This window comes from Mya arenaria, chromosome 14, assembly GCF_026914265.1.
Source record: "Mya arenaria isolate MELC-2E11 chromosome 14, ASM2691426v1".
In the NCBI taxonomy this organism is placed as follows: Eukaryota; Metazoa; Mollusca; class Bivalvia; order Myida; family Myidae; genus Mya; species Mya arenaria.
Genome location: NC_069135.1, coordinates 27534189 through 27552123, shown reverse-complemented (window position 1 = coordinate 27552123; position 17935 = coordinate 27534189). Strand labels below are relative to the sequence as shown.

Here is a 17935-nt window from a genome sequence, read left to right as displayed (position 1 = left end):
TGGCGCAAATGGGCATTGTCAGTCCTGTTGGACTTGGAAGCAAAAAGGGTAAAGGCATAGTTTGAACAAGTAGATACTAAGACCGGGGTCAATATTTTGAGTCAATGACAAGGTGCTTCCTGAAACCTACATGTATACCACTACATCATGCACATTCTCACTTGAAAGAACGACGCTTGGTGATATATCTTCTGATTTCAATGACTTATAGTACTACATGTACTTCTATATTTAAAATAACTAAAATTAATCTTTAACATTTTTATTTCATTTTTTTTCTTCAATTTTTAGACATGATTATAAATGGTCAAATATCACTAACAGAAAACTATACATTTGAAATTTTCTCAAATTATGAGACATAAAATACATTTGATAAATTATTCAATAAATTCATAATACAATATGTTTATGATCTATCACAAAGAGCGAATAAAATGGCAGTACATGTATACAGATAAGTATACATTGTCATAAAAAACCCCAGTTAATACTAGATCATACTCTTTACGAATGACGGATTAAACTATTAATCTACTCGTATAAATGAAAATGGATGTTCAAAATCGTACAATGTTCAATTGTAAGATACAAAGCAAGAGATATAGGGACTGTTTCAGGCTATTTAAGGTCACAAATTAGTTCTTATTTGCACATGTTTTCAATTTCTTCAAGAGTAACAGTGTTCAGATTGAGAACAACAGTATTTAGATCATTAAATATTTTCTGTTAACACTGCATTTCAATTCTGAGACTCTTGTGTTGTTGCAATATCTGATGATAAATATAATAACAAAAATACATGTAAAAGAATTCCGGTCATTTCTGTAATCAAATAAGTTCATACTGTATATATACATGTGTTGTATTACAATGCTTTCAGATATATGAAAAAAGTCACATTTATTACAGACTTATGACACAGTCTCGAATTTAAGCACAAAAATATAATGTAAATCACATAGAACAATGTTCCCGCATTTGCATTTGACCTAGGCTAGGCTTAACATTGCCCTATACTCTCCTACTCTGAATGTTTGTGTATTTTCAGCACCTTTTTTACTGGTGTGTAAAAAGAACTGCAACAAGAAGAAATAAGTCTTATGATAAATATGATGTAGGCAAGAATTATAACATCATAGCTCTTTTTGTGACCCAGAAAAAAATAGCAGGGCCATGGTGTAATGTGTTTTTTAAGCCATTTTCACTTTTAATGTAATTTACATATCACATATTTGATATGATGCTAATAACTGCTAACTTAATGAACAATAAGACCAATTTCTACTTAACGCAATTCAAAAGAAAAAGATGAACTGTAGATTGTAAAATTCCATAAAGGTTTTATTTTTGTGTTTTTTTTTCTTGCTAATTAATTAAGACACATGTATATTTAAAACCTAGCAGAAATATCAACTTAGAGATGTCTGCATATGATAAAATGACAGCTTTGCAAATTAAAACTTTTCAAATTGGTAAAAACATCAAAATCAGGAATAAAGGACCTAGCAAAATTTAAACAATCTACAGTGTTTTTAAAGAACTGATGTATGGCATAAATACAATGTCTTGTGAAGAATCAGAATAACGTGTTTCAGATAAATTCATAGACTGAAATAACTGTGTGATAATTTGTGAAGATAAAGTGAAAAAAAGAGAACACTCAATTGTTTTAAAAGCTTCATTGAAGTTATGTCATAAATTTTAGTATTATGATTGCAAAGAATATTGAAAACTACTAACACTGCTGTAAATAAATGTCTTCTGGTTTTGCATATTTTTTTCTTACATTTTGTAGTTTATCATTTTTTGGGAAAAAATGCCATCTTAAAATTCAGCCCAAAATGCGAAACTACCAACTAAAGAAATATGCTAGCTCTTCTTCCTCTTTGCTTTGAAGGTCATTTCTATCGTCTTCCTTTTTCTTGTGGCGGGGCGGCTCCGATCTGAACACAAGTTTTCTGCCAGTCTGAAAAGGGGGAAATTGGAAAGATTGTAACAAGCATATATATATATATATAATGCTGATGCTGGATAGTTGATCCTGTGTTAGACCTACTCATCAGCATTCACTCTCTATCATGTCTATGGTTGTTTGGCAAAAGGGTTGTAGTAAATACATTTGTACAGAAAATTAAGTTGTATCAAGAATTTCACAAAAATAATTTTTGTAAACATTATGTCATGCTTAGTTATGTTTTCTGAGTGGGCCAAAGGAATGAGCACATTGTCTCCGGCAATGTGTGCACAAAGTTTAATTTGAATATCTTTAAAATCTTTTGAGTTATTTCCAAGGTTTTTGCACATCCATGCAAATTTTGAATCCTTACACACTTTTTTTCCTCACTTAACATACCTGTTTCTTTGGTTCTGCCTTTGCGCGCTCCAATGCTTTGCGTACACGCTCCTCCTGGTGTAACCGCTGCTGTTCCATCTTCTCCTCGCGCAGTTTCAACCGACGTTCCTTATCCTTGGCCTAGGATTAATATTTACATGTTAATGTTTAAACATCCCTAGATAATAAAAGTGGCAGGTTCAGAACAATTTGTGCTCGAATATTTTCATCATTGTATCTCAATGACTTGCAAGATGATATACGTTAGCTTAATTCTATCAGTTTGATGTATCCTACCGGTACACTAACGGTTCAGTGACCCCATCCCAACAGTCCAGTGGACATGACCCCAACTATTCAGTGGACCCACCCCAACAGTCCAGTGGACATGACCCCAACTATTCAGTGGACCCACCCCAACAGTCCAGTGGACATGACCCCAACTATTCAGTGGACCCACCCCAACAGTTCAGTTGACAGGCATATACATGTAGCCCCAATAGTACAGTTCAATAGACTTAACTCCAACAGTTTAATGGACATCAACCTAGCAATTCAGTGGTCATAAATTTACATATTACCCAAACAGTAGTTGGCATTACTCAAACAGTTCAGTGGACATTACCCAAACAGTTCAGTGGACATTACCCAAACAGTTCAGTGGACATTACCCAAACAGTTCAGTGGACATTACCCAAACAGTTCAGTGGATTTAACCCAAACATTAGAATGGATAAAACCATCAATTAAATGGACCTTACCCAAAAAGATCATTAGACCTAACCCTGACAATAACATACTTTTCCCTAACAGTGGATCTAACCAAAACAATAAGGCAAACCTATCTCAACATTTCAATGTACCTTTTCTGCGGCTTCCACCTTATCCTGTGGCATAGTTTCTATCTGTTCGAACAGCTCTTCGAGGCGGTTCTCAATGTTTGTCAACATCTGAAGTGTGCTATATACACAAACAATATGTGTGTTAGGCAGTGGACAATGAGATTAGGTGAAAAGTGTACTTTATGACAAATAATATGCCATCGAATGATGCCCGAAGCAAATATACCATAGTAAATAAAATATATAGGTCCCGTGACTTTCATTTTAAACTTTTTTTGGCATTTAAAGTCACTTGAATTGATGAATCTGCGACAGCGTGACTTCAAAATGATGAAATGTATCAAATAGATGCAATGCAAGAGTGGACTGCTGACATAATTATTTCTGTATATAAATCTGAAAAAACAAACAACATATTAAGTATAAAGAAATAAACTCACTTTGACAAAAATATGCTTATTATATATCAACAGTTATAAAACATTTAAATTTATATTGTTCCGCCAAGGTGAGTTTACTATACAAACACAACGAACACAGTACAACATTTCAAATTACAACACAACAAATTGACAGCAACTTTAACAAGCAAAAACTTACCTACACACAGGTAATGATATATTCTATAAGGGGTATGCATTCCAGCATACCGATGATACTGCCATAGCAACAAACCTTGTAGGTCTAAGATATGTCTTCAGGATTGTTGAATCAACAAATAAGGCACCTACATGTAAGACAGAGCAAAATCTCTCCAACCTTTTCAAGGTCAACAAGAAAAAATGACCTTGACTGTAACAGTTGTGACCCTGAACTTTAAAGGCCATAGACACTGACAAAAGGTCAAACTTTTCAGACATTATTCCAGAATTCTAAATTAATCTAGAAGGGCTTGGATCACTCGTTAGTAGAAATTGGTTCTAGCGACAAAGCTAAATTGAGGTTGAAATTATTTTTAGTGCTTTTCTATTAAAAAATTCTGTACTTATTTATTATTTTCAGCTGTGAGAAATATGTGAAAAGAAACATTCGTGAAAAGCTTGTTATTGTGCATCAAGTGTAAACTAGGCAAAGTAAGCTAGCAGTGAAAGTGAAAAGCTATGGCTATTGAAATGAAAGAAACTGGAATGATATGTGATAACTATGTAGAAGTAGAAAGAAAAGAAAAGAAATCAATCTATCAATTTCTCCTGGTTCACAAATTGAAGAATCCAATCCTTCTATTACTAAAATCTCACTTCCAAAGATTACTCAGTCCGAGTGATTTTAACTCAACCAGAGAGATGAACCTGAATCAAACACAGACAAAAGACAGAATACAAAATCAATCTTGTTGATCATAAACCAATTGAATGCCAAATGTGCAAGTTTTATATTCTGAAGTATATGATGCCAAGATCTGGTAGATAAAGCCTTTTTGCCATTTCATTGTGAAAGTGTTTATAGACCAGGCATTTAATCTCCTTAATTAGTATGTAATTCTCTGTGATTTCAGTACTATGTTTTTTTGCTAAAACTTAAGTTCCGTAATTACTAATAACATGTATCATCACATGGAAATAGAAAGCCTGACTGTCAATATGCAAGTGTAGTGATATACATCATGGAACTAAATACTTCAAACAAAATTACTCTGAACACAGCAGGTTGTATGTATGTCACATGCTCAGAAAAGTATTTGGCCAGTCTGGTTATTGAACCAGTGGAACCTCATGAAAGCATGCATTTCAGGTGCTTTATGAACTTAGCCAAGCGGCTCGGACAACTCATATATTCTCTGATGCGTGCAAATCTCTACTGGTACATGTATTTTAAATTGCCAGAACACAGCCTTAAAGACAAACAACATTACAAAATAACCAGTATATTACGTTCATGTTTTATGTAAAACAACAATCATTTTGAGCTTTCATACAAAACAAATAATGTTCTGTGTAAAACAACATTTGACAAAAACTTGTGACACATCTTTGCTAATTTACCCAGACAAATCCACCTTTTTCCCGTTCATACTAGAAGTACTGTACAAAAAATCATAATTGTTTAAAATCACTTAGTACAATGCTCTGGAGAGGACAACACATTTTCATGAGCCTTCATCCTAATCATGTTGTTTGAGTTATATAAGAAATAGGAATTTTAAGTTGCAAATACTGAACTTAGAGGAAATAGAGTCAGTCAACCATATCCAGTGCCTAAAGCAAGATTGAATCTAATGCTTATGCATCACTGTAAACACCCCAAACTTCTCAGGAAATCTGGCACACTACAATAACTAATAAACAAACAGGAATAAAATGAAAAGAACTAAAACAATGTAATAATTTTGAACTATTAAATAAAGAGCTGGAAAGGAAAAGGCCCCCCCATGCTTATTTATTTATTGAATATTGCTACATGGACCTATTTTCCTTCCATCCCTCTTAACGTTTAAAGTCAACTTGATGGGTTACATGCTCAATATGAGTTCCCAGTCCTCAGATACATTCAATTTCGATCCTGAAATTCTATGAGTCATTACATATTAATATATATGACTGTTAACAAGCATTAATCACAAAGACCAGAGAAAATATTTTCCAGATTCTTATCCCTGCCCATTTCATTCTGAAGACAGGCCCCACTAGTTTTTATTTCAGAATTAAAGCTGCATTCTCACAGATATACCTTTCTTGCAACTTTTTTATTTTTTGTCTTGGAAAGAGCCAATTTTTGGGTAAATATCTGCAAACCAATGATAAAAGAATGCTGACAAAAGATCACATTGCATATTTGCATATTTCCATTCGAAAATCAATGTTTTATGGCTAAAACCGTTACTAACAGGTTAAGAAAAATGCATTAAACATTAATTTTTGAACTTCAATATAAAAATCTGCGATTTTTTTTTTGTCAGCAGTCTTATATCACTTGTTTCCATAGAATTTCGCAAAAATTGGCTTGTTCCAAGACAAAAAATAAAAAAGTTGTCAAAACATTCAATCTGTGAGAGTGCAGCTTTAAATATTGGCATCAAAGAGAAGAGGTCAGATGGTGTAAACAGTAATCTTTGTAATTAAAATTTCCCACATGTTTTTTTTTGAGAAAAATACACAAGAGAATCTAAAAACTATTTTTACTCTGGCCTTATCATACTCAACAACTTAGTTTCATTTGTACTTTTTGGCTGGATAATTTAAAACAGTATTGGGTTGACTAATTTAAAAAAAAAAAATTGATGAATTTCAGAAAACTCTGCATGATGTACATTCCGAAATCTGATTTATTGTGAAGAAGTTTGGAAGGTCTTAGAACATGCCACAAAGTACAAGTGTTTTTCATTTTGTTAATTATAATACCATGATAAGGTACAATAATATTTATACAGTTATATAAGCAAATCAAACAAAATACCACAAATATTTTGAGACCATCTTAAATCGAGCGTTCAACGAAATGTCTCGGAGACCATAATTTTCGACTGAATTCTAGGCAAGTGCCAAAAATAAAATAAAAATTAAAATTATTGAAATTATTAATTTAAATAAGCATAGACTAATAATTCAAGCCAAAATTTCTTTTTTGTAAATAAATATCGTTGTTATATATAATTGATTAGAAAATTTGAGATACAATAAGATCATTAATAAGATGGCCTCAATGGTTCTAAGAAAATATGAGAATGATCACACAGGAGATTGTTCATTTGTGACATGTACCGGCATATTCAACGTTGTTTAACATATATAATGTCTTAGTTCCATTTCAGAAAAAGCTTTATTAATAAATCGAGAGCAAAATTCGCAAAATAACTCAGTAAACCATAATAAGTCACAGATAAATAATCTATACCGTGACAGTCTGCACAAAATAAGTTTTAAGGATAAAACATTGTGGGCCCTTGGAAAAACAAAATTCACTTGCCCAAAGGAAACTCAGATAGCTGGAACTTTATTTAAACATGCAAACTACCAAATTTGGGTTCAATTACTGATATTTTTTAAGGTCCGGAAAATCTTTCTTACAACCCTTGGCCTTTGTAATTTTGTGCAGACTGTTGTGTCATATTAGCAAAGTTACAATCAGCTTCATCACTATTACAAGCTGTTATAGAATCACTTGGGAGATTTTTCATGATTAAAAAGACTGTATTTCTAAGTGCTTCTATAACTGCAGTTAGTATAACTACAAACTAGGCTCCACAGTGGTTCTGACCTTCAGAGACATGTACACAATTTAGGTCTGTGCCATAAAGTAATAAAAATCTTTGCCAATTTGAAAATAACACTGAAACTTAACTTTGCATTTTAATGTTTTATTTTAATTAGAGATGAATTGTGTTAAGTCTGGAACCCAGTCTCTTTAGGTCTATTTGATTAGAAACTATGGAATGTTAAATCACTATAGTAGAATAAATACTATGCCGTTTATATGATTATAGTACACATGTGTAAACTGATTTAGTTCTGGAATAACAGTCATTACAAAGTTATTTTCAAAATGAATGAATTCTCTGTTGGTATCCATAATTAGTCCTTCCATGAACCCATATTGTTTCTATGCAGTTAACCCCCTTTGGCGTAAGTGCCATTAACCCAATCATGTCTATTTGCCATGAACCCCATATTGTTTTTGCATTTAACATATATTGATTTTTGTGTCTTTCACCCATGCCCTTTATTTCCCATTTACCTCATATGGTTTCTAACTCAATATTGTTTCTATGGCATTTCAATCTAAATAGAAAGGCTGCTTTAATTATGGTTTTGACCTTTGACCATATTGTTTCTGTGTCATCAAACATATATTGTGTCCCTGCCATTAACTCCATATTGTTTCTGTTCTATTTAAACCCCATATTGTTCCATGCCATTAACCCCATATTGCTTATGTGCTATTAACCCAACATTATTTCTTTTTCTTCTTCTTTTTTTTATTTTTAAAAATTATACCCTGTACAAGCAGAGAATCCATTCGATTTTGTTAAGATTATACATGAACTTGACAAGGTTGGACATTTACCTCCACAGTCATGTAAACAAATACACATGGTCTTCGTCATAGTTTAATCATATGATTTACGCCTTTGGGTAACTATATTTAATTGTTGCATAAAAAACCTTTGCCAAATGTTGGTCAATGCAAAGCTTTGATGAGATTTGTAAGGAATAATATTTTCTACATTTGCGCTCACATGATTCTAAGGATAAAAAATGATGTAACATACTGATTTCATGCCTTGAAGGGACTGACGCTCATGTTTTTAAATGCACTCTTTTTTAATGACAAAATAAAGTGTGGCAAATCATAAGGAGTGTTAAAACTTAAGATACTGATCACATGAACCCTTCAACAAATGTTGATCTATGCTAAAGTAATAAAAAAAAGATTACCACTCAGTTTATGTAAGAGACCTTGAGGGCGAGTGGTTTTGTTGTCAGTTTTCTAAGTTTTTCTTAATTGTACCAGCATGGATTTGTTACACACTAAATCCAGTTTTTTTTGTATTACTTTAATTGTATTTTTTTCTGCAATTTTTGTACAAAATAGTAAGATAATTATGATGTTAGAGTTTTCAGATGCATTAAAGAGATTTTTTTTATTTTGGTCCAAAAACGTGAGGCTTCCTATAACTTTTGGTTATTTTTCACTGTTTCTGTGGAAGATAAGATAAACATTATATGCTTTAAATAGATATATAAACAGGTATGTAGGGAACATAAATCTCGATTACCCAAAGACATAAACCAAAACTGATTTTCTGAAGACCATGTATGTTTACAGGGTGGGTGGGGTAAAATTTAGATTCAGCAACTGACCTAATGTTTGCCTCATTGTCGCCTATACAGCTTCGATATACTTCCTCGACTTTTTTGTTGAGCTGCCCTAACATTTTCTCCTGATCTTCTTGTTTAAACTCTCCATATGAAAACATTCTGAAAAAGACGGCAAAAATTCATACGATATCTTATTTCAGCTGCAGCTAATTTGCTAAAATGCATCCTAAGGCTCTATACACACATAGCTCATCACAGTGACTTGTGGCTGAGAAATAACTTGTTCATTATTTCTATAACACTCAAAGAAAATGAACAATAATACTAATGATCAATTGTTCACTTATACAGTCGAAATATCTAAAAAAAGGTTGTTTACCCTTGTACCATGGTTACCACTATGTTCTTACTTTGCTTTGATTTTTAAATCCTCTGCTCGCTTCTCCTCTTTTCTGATCTGTGTGTTGAGTTTGTCTATCTGTTCTTTCAAAATAGCTGTTTCTTTTTCCCTGAAATAAAATGTTGGTCAAATGACTTCCACACAAAAAAAGCACAAATAAGTCATGGTTTTCCTAACAATAAATCACACCTTAAGAAACCTCCATTGACTATTATGGCAGTTTCATTCCTTTTTCTGCTTGGTCAGCTTAATAGTCTGTTTAGTTTGATGTTCTATTTAACTTACATTTCTGCTTGGTCAGCTTAATAGTCTGTTTATTTTGATGGTCTATATCACTTACATTTTCTGCTTGGTCAGTTTGATGGTCTGTTTCATTTCCTCCAAAGCCTCCTCAGTCTCTTGGCTGTTCTGTATCAGGGAGAGGTTCTGTTCCTCCAGCTCAGCGAAGATGTCCAACAACTGCTGGGGATCCGTGAAAAACAGCTCTAGATCCTGGAAAAAAGGGAAGTGTGCTTGTGAAAGGAAGTTTTAAGGATAAAGCATTTTGGGCACTTGGAAAAAACGAAATTCACTTGCCCAAAGGAAACTTTATTTAAACACACAAACATTTTGTTTTGATAGTTAAATACTTACAAATATTTTATTGGTGAACATAATTTTTTTTTTGGCATGTTTTAAAAAAAAGGTACAATTCTTGAAGACTGAACAAGACCAGAAGTTAAAATATTGAAATATTTCTGGAAACGTAATTTTTCTTTGCAAAACAGACAATTGAACATACATGACTAACTTTAATGAAATTCTTCATGAAATATAACTGGAATAACCATCTATTGAACTATTTATCATAATGCAAATTTTCATAACATAACACATGCTTTTTAATTATTCAGTACATATAACTATAACGGTTTAACTGTAAAGTAAGAAACATGATCAACTCTATTGAACCTTTCTAAGCAGTTCCGATAGTTGGAACCTCAATGAGGTTTTAATATCTGCGAAGTTCTGTAAACATTACCAAATTACAGTGAAAATACATCAAACAGGTGAAACAATATGAATACAGCACATTATTGGTGCAATTAAATTTAATTAGGATTTTATGTCACAAACGAGTGTATGAGCATTTATTTATCTTGAGGTTTTTATACATGTACTTTAAGTGTGCACAACATGCATTGATATAATAATTGTTATAAATACTAAATGGTTAAGGTATAACTTAATACTGCAACTTTTAAGTTGTATACAATATATATCCATCAACCATTCTGTGGACGACAAATGTATGAGTATGTGATGGTCATACTGGTACACCATAGTAGCTACCCTGACATTGTCTGATATGTTGGGGAGAAGCTCATCTCCAATATCGATATACCCTTAGCTGGCCTTCTTTGAAAAAACTATATGAAATGCAGAGACAAAATAATAAAAATAAATTTGATTCAATAGATTTTTTGGTTATGTAAACCAATGGCGGATATAATTTTATTATTAAGTGTCATGTCATTTATATTTGAATGGATGAACATGCTGGAACATAACGGTATTACATTCAAGAATACTCATTTAAGAAAAAATGATATGTTGACATAAAAACAATGGTCACGTCAACAGATTTTATTATTTGGAAACTGCATTTCTTATCATCAGAGTTGGCACATTCAATGTTATAGCTTCACCCCAACATGTCAGATACAAAAACATCGAACAGACCAAATCACTGTTGTCACTGTCAGATTCAGTGTTGCTGCATTCTGTGTCCGAGACACTCTACACCAGCCAAAATAATTATAATGTCATTGCCTTTTGAAACCAATATATACATTTTTTTTATACTGAAAATTAGAAGACCTATTTACTAATGAGATGATGTCAATTTAACCCAGACAGGGTAATTATCAGTAGGGACTTAATCAAGAAAGAAAAATGGTTATTCATCGCCATTTTCAAAATCTGTAAGATGCTAATAGTAACACGTTATTAAATCTTAATTTGATCCAAATCTAATACAATTGTCTTTCTGCTAAAAAGGATTTAAATTGTTTGCAATGATTTCTTATCTGATTAGTTATGATAAATTTTATTTTAAAAACATAGAATTAATAATTATATTCCCTCAGTTTACCTCATCACTGTCATCATCAGATTCTGTCACCGTGGAAATCGTGCTTTCTTGTTCTGCTGTCCTGTTTGAGTGCATGAGAAAAGAATAAATTAATCCAGAGATAGATTATTTTTATTTTGTTTTATTGTCATATAATTGGAAATTTTCCCACCTTCAATGTATATCGTGCCTCCATTTGATTTTTCTCATCCTTAGTTTAAAAAAAATGGCTTAATCAACATTTTTGCAAAAATGCTTAATCATTTTCATCCTTTCAGAGAGACATTTCAATACAGCTTTAGATTTTGGGTTTACTGAATATGACAGACTATTTTAATCATTAACTCTCAAAGACTTTTATTATATTATTCATTCAAAAAATCTTAAATCCCCAAGACATAATCAAAGACCATAAAACTCAATAAATTGACAATGAACCTCTTAGATGCTGAACTCTTTTTAGCAAGGTCTGTGAGTCCTCTTCCTGCCCTTTTTCCCTTGCGACTGTCTGGCTTTTCTTGGACAAGATCGGAAGTGGTTCGCTGAGCAGCTCTTTCTTTTTCTCTCACTCGGCGCCGTTCTTCGCGCTTCTTTTGCTTTCTGGAGTCCATATCTTGCTTGATTTCCTATAAAGAAATTGTACAATACCATGACAATGTTTACAGCATTGAATAAAAAAGGAATGACTTATTCTATTTTGATAAAACTAGAGTTCCGAGAATCAAATGTGTCACTGGTCTGTGAATGAGGAGCACAAAGGTCACTCTATCCTTGACCTTTGAACTACTGACTCCAAAATGTATAGCAGTCATCTACAAACCATGGCCAATGTGCATACCAAGGTCAAAGACTCTACAACAGGTCATTCCTAAGTGAGTATGAAACCAGAGATGACAATGTCATGTCAATGCCATGCTTCATAGACGTAACACAATTAAAAAAACACACACACACACAAAAACAACAGTCCACAGGCCCTGCACTGGTGAAATGTCTCCCGGGCTTGCTCAAATTTTGTATTTATATAGTAGGGCTCGTTGATGCCAAGCAATAGTATAAGAATTTGGGCTTGTTCATCCTAATTTCAATGACTGTAAAGTAACTGTATTGTCAAATAAAATCATTCAAAGAATTTTAAACCATCAATATGTTAGTTTTGGTTTTAGCAGTCTAATCCGCTTCAATAATCAGGTAGTGCTGGAAAATAACAAATTTTATATGGAAATACTCACTGGTGGGGTAAGATTTTCCAGGAAAACTCTGTACATCTGGTATTCTTTGAGTGTGTCTTCGTATTTAGAGATCTCTGATTTTATTGACATCATGTTAGCATTGATTCTCTTTATTTCTTGGACTTTCTCTAGTTTGGCTTTGGTTTCCAACTCAGCGCTGAAAAATAGGAGAATTCCATAATTTTTGCAATCCAAATCTATTGTGTATGTATGTACAGACACATTTCATGCCATCATTATAAGGTCACAAAAAATAATGCTCACAAATTAGGTCAAAACATAAAAATAGAGTGTTGAAATTTCAATTTTCTTATTATAAGGTTGAGAGTGGTTAATTGATATAGGTGCCCGCCTCTCACTCAAGAGGTTGTGAGTTTGATCCCCATCAGGGGTACTTTCTCATGGTCTCTCAAAATGGACACCAGTACTTGATTCTGCCATAGAAACAGCCTAGAGAGTGATATTATAAGCTATCAGCATTTGTCACAATGGAACTAAAAGAAATCAGTATAAACTAATTTCCTTATGGTAAAAATAAATTCAAAGCTGCCATCACATCAGCAATGTTATCTTTAACTTACATTTTGACAGCTTCATTTGAGTTGGCATCGTTTTCCTTGAGGAATTCATCGAACATGGCAGCGTCCTCCTCAAGGTATTGTTCAGCAAGCTCGAGCTTCCTCTCTTCAGCCTGGGCGATTTCTTCAAGCTTTTGCGTCTCATCTCTCTTCACTCCGAGAGAGTACTGAAATGGAGTATCAAAGGACATAAACCCTTCGTTCATTGACAAACAAAATTGGTGTAATATTAGTGTAATAAGTATAATTTACCACAGGAGACAGAAGCAAACTATTTTTTATGTTTTTCTAGCCTATATATAGTACATTAACTATAGGCTATGAATAATAAATAATAGTTTGCTTCTATCTCCTGTGATATTTGTACCCAAGCTGGGGCGATTTACTCAAGCTTTTTTTGCATATCGTTATGCTTTACTTTCATAGGGTAGTAAATTGGAGTTGATTAGCAACAATGTATAGTGTACACTCATTTAAGGTGATATAATTCTCAGGAATTGTATATTGAATTAATACATTCATGAATCAATTACCTTAGTAAATTTCCAGTCTGAATTTATGACCATAAAGCAAATTTCAAGAACAGGATAAATTGAGAATCAAATGTTAAATTATTAAAACACAGCAGATTTAAGCACTGTAATATAATGTGAATGCAAAAACTCAGAACCATTGTCATCCTTATTTAACTTTTAGATTGCAGCTGCCTGAAATTTTCATTCATTATACCAGGTAGGGACTTTTATACAAGCAATGACTTATCCTAAGACAACAGAAGAGACCCCGCTGTGATTTGTACAATATAACATATTTTTTATTTGCTTACTTTAGAGGTCGGAATAAAATTGGGCCTTTTTTGAATATTCAGCTGGACAACTGCAGACATTGTTTTTCAAAGGGTGGCAAATTGACATTTATTCATACTTACTTGGACTAGGAACATTTCTCTTTTCTTTGCAATGTATTCAGCAAGGGACTCTTTCTCCACATGGCGATCTGCAACAGATGGTTTCTAATATTAATTAGTGTGATCTTGGATGAGAAGTTTTTAAATTTCACAGAAAACAGACACACCAGCATTCTCTAAACATTTTTCAACACAAAGAGGGCAAATATTAGTATTATTTTTATCAAGGATCAGGTTCAATTCCCAGCCTGGAGTTTGGTTGGTGTTCAATAAGCCAGAAAAGTGGGTTATTATTCTCTGGTTTCCCCCACAACAGAAAACCACAACATCATGCCAAGGAGTGCGACTTAGTATAAGTTGATATAACTTTCACAATCGTTGTAAAATAATGATCAAACAAATGGGAAACTTGGAGAAGAAGTTTGCCGAAAGCTCATATTACAGGCAAAAAGAAAGAAATTCCAATATTGCCAACAACTTTCACCTTTTTCAAAACTGTATCCTGATCCCTGTACATTCAAATATGGTTTTCAAGAACACTTCTTTATAATAAACCAACTATTACCTCTAGTAACAGCAATGGTAAACTGTGGATCGTCTTTAACAGCAACAGCTTTGTCTGTTTCCTCTTCATCTTTTTCGTCATCAGAGTCTGTTGGTTTAATCATCTGGGCGGTTTTAAAGTTAACCTTAGAAGCATAGGTTGTCTTTTCATGGACTTTCAGGTCTCGCTGTCGTAGCCTTTCCTGAAATGAAGTAAACATTTAATTAAATTGTTTAGTTGTTTACTGTATTATAATCAGCTAGCAAGGATAATTGTACAGAGAAAAATAGTGAGAGAAAGATTCCCTATATGAACATACTATTACATATAGAAGGTCTATATCTAGTTAAAGAACTTGGACTTGTATTTAATGAACATTATTAATTTTGTTGGTAACAAGACTCTCAATTAGTCAACAACGAGGGTCCTCAGTCACTTTAAGATGGGAATTCCCGGCGAAAACCCAATAATCCTAAGAAATTGTTTGTATCATGGACAATAATTATGTACTGGGAACATATTCACTAACAACTTGAGTTTGTTGTAAAAAAGCTATTTTAACAGGAGCAATAATGGTAAAAATTGCTGTATCTGTTACAAATAATCTATATTACTATCAGACACACATCATTTGCCAAAATAAGTTATATTATAGATATTTAGAACCATTTAAGATTTCAGTTTTCTGAGCCAGGCTATAGATATTTCAGAAAATGGACCCTGAAAAAATTGCTCCGAAGACTCTTGATGAAACAGCCACCAGTAAATCCCTGAACACTGACCTGTTTCTTTCTCTGTCTCTCTTTGTCCCTCATCAGGAAGATATCACTGTCTGGGGGCATTTTGAATGGATTGCCTGCTGGTGCAGTGTCATCTGTAAACATATTTATTATGATGGAAACCATTTGCATCACAACATCTGAGTTTTGCAATAGCTAGACTAATACACATGCCTATTTGATTGACCCACATCTGCATGTTTTCACTTACACCTGTACACAGTTGCAAATAATACACTAAATCTGCAATTCTTTAAGACACAAAACAACAAGTATATTTGTTGTCATCAGTTAAAAAAAATAATATATTTTTGTGTAATTGTCTGACAATGTCATTTAAATCACACAGAAGAAAAAGAGAAAAGGTAGCCAAGGTTCAGTCCAATTTTCTATGTCACATAATGGTCATGTACACCTAGATTAACAGATTTTATAAATTGTGTGGCTTACCGGAAAGAACTGAATGGTTGGAGCTGGACTTTGCAGAGTTTGGGAAAGTGACACGACCAGATTGCCTTGACTGGTTGTCTTGTCCTGAAATAAAAGTTCTCCTAAACTTTTGTTTGAAATTACTTTTTTTAGAATATCATATGTTATAATAGTTTAACATTTTATTCTAACTCTATCAAACAGTAATGCTAAGAATAAAATTTATACTGAGAAAAAAATGAAATAAATATTCAGGATACGGTATATCAACTTTTATAGGAAAGCTCTGAGTTTGTATGAGGGAAGAGACACAGTTTTAATTCGACATATAAATCCTTTAGAAATAAACATAACACAAGTAGCGGGTCATAAAAAATGATTAATTGTCCTGAAATAAAAGTTCTCCTAAACTTTTGTTTGCAATTACTTTTTTTAGAATATCGTATGTTATAATAGTTTAACATTTTATTCTAACTCTATCAAACAGTAATGCTAAGAATAAAATTTATACTGAGAAAAAAATGAAATAAATATTCAGGATACGGTATATCAACTTTTATAGGAAAGCTCTGAGTTTGTATGAGGGAAGAGACACAGTTTTAATTCGACATATAAATCCTTTAGAAATAAACATAACACAAGTAGCGGGTCATAAAAAATGATTAATTGTAAGAACAGAGGTATGATAATGCTTATAAAAGCATAATTAGTTAACATACTTGACTTTTTTCCTGACATAACTGATGCATCTGGCGAATCCATATTGGATCTTGTTGGGGAATCTGCCATTTTCTTTTTAAGCTTCTATTGGTCAGTTAATGTCGAATCTTGAAGAATCTGAAAAGAAATATTAATTCAATGATGAAAATCTAATTGAATTACATGTCTTCCAACCTTGAAACTCCTGCCACTGTTACGTAACAAGCTACATTCACTTCTTATATTCAAAGGTCTGAAAAGTAAAGCAGCTAAAAATAATTTGCACCATTTAGTATTTACATGAATTTACAATTATTTCTCCTATTGCTCTTACTTATTCTAATGCATACTCTTTTAATTGCATTTGTATTCGCAGCAACTTCGGACAGTCTCTGACCTTTGTGATTTTTTATTGCGGTAAAATGATGAGACGTCAATAAAACAAGTGATGTTTGTGACACTGTGCCTCTCCAAATTTACATGACATTCAACTGTTCTGGAAGCATTACTTTTCAATGTATTGTTGAACTATTCCACAAATTTCATTAAATAACAAGTGTAAATAACCCTTACCGTCTCAATAACCCTAACAGTGCACTTACCAAATGTTTTCATACACAAATGAACTGCAATGCTACAACATTCAATTCTTAAATATACCTATAAAATAAGTGCTAGTAACCGCATTGGATGTGTTATTTGATGAAGTGGCTGACAAAGTATTATTCAAAGCAATTAAGGGTTATGCTTTTACTAATCGGCTGATGTAGACGGGACAGCATAAGTATATTATGTCACACTCTGACTGTGAAAGCGACACTGTTAGTAAACACAGCCTAGAACACATGATGATGTTACTGATACTTGTGTACCTGTTTCATTATTCTACCCCAAACAAAATTCATTAAAATCACTAGACTATGATCAACATGGATCAAGCGTTCCGACTAAATAGTCTAACATAATGTATATGATTAATCATTTTGTTACTCTAATAACAGTTGGTCAAAGTAAAGAATAGATACCTGATTAACACCTTAAATACTTTTCGAGTCTAATAGACAGTGTATTCTATAGAGGTAGGAGTCGTATAAACAGAGTATTTTAGTCTATGCTTTTTTTTAGTCTTAAACTTATGCCATTGACAAAATAAAAGGAAACGATCGATTTGAAAGAAACTAAATGTTTAAATGGATAAACCTTTTCTATTTAATGTATTACGCTGACAAATATTTCATTAAAAACCATAAACTCCGTGTATTTTGGATTTTAATTCCAAAACCTACCTATGATCAGGATTTTCGCTTGTTACTAATGACAA

General features: G+C 32.8%; 1 protein-coding gene across 1 annotated transcript; it reads right to left on the bottom strand.

Annotated features, from left to right (window-relative positions):
- Positions 1–266: 266 nt before the first annotated feature.
- LOC128218395 (cilia- and flagella-associated protein 100-like) lies at positions 267–17933 on the bottom strand. The gene is made up of 16 exons (XM_052926062.1): positions 17901–17933; positions 16635–16752; positions 15937–16020; positions 15490–15581; positions 14729–14909; positions 14185–14252; positions 13260–13423; positions 12679–12835; positions 11885–12072; positions 11468–11528; positions 9674–9825; positions 9344–9442; positions 8976–9092; positions 3199–3295; positions 2357–2476; positions 267–1969 (listed from the first exon to the last, which is right to left on the bottom strand). The coding sequence occupies exons 2-16, from the start codon at positions 16702–16704 to the stop codon at positions 1853–1855; spliced, it is 1767 nt and encodes a 588-aa protein (XP_052782022.1). The 5' UTR covers positions 16705–16752; positions 17901–17933; the 3' UTR covers positions 267–1852.
- Between the last annotated feature and the right edge of the window lie 2 nt (positions 17934–17935).

Coding starts and splice junctions, on each gene's coding strand:
- LOC128218395 (XM_052926062.1), bottom strand. CDS start 16,704: ATGGCAGATTCCCCAACAAGATCCAATATGGATTCGCCAGATGCATCA. Junction 12,836..13,259: donor TCAAATGAAGCTGTCAAAAT/GTAAGTTAAAGA, acceptor CCTATTTTTCAG/CGCTGAGTTGGAAACCAAAG. Junction 9,443..9,673: donor AAACTGACCAAGCAGAAAAT/GTAAGTGATATA, acceptor ATTTTATTTCAG/GGAAAAAGAAACAGCTATTT.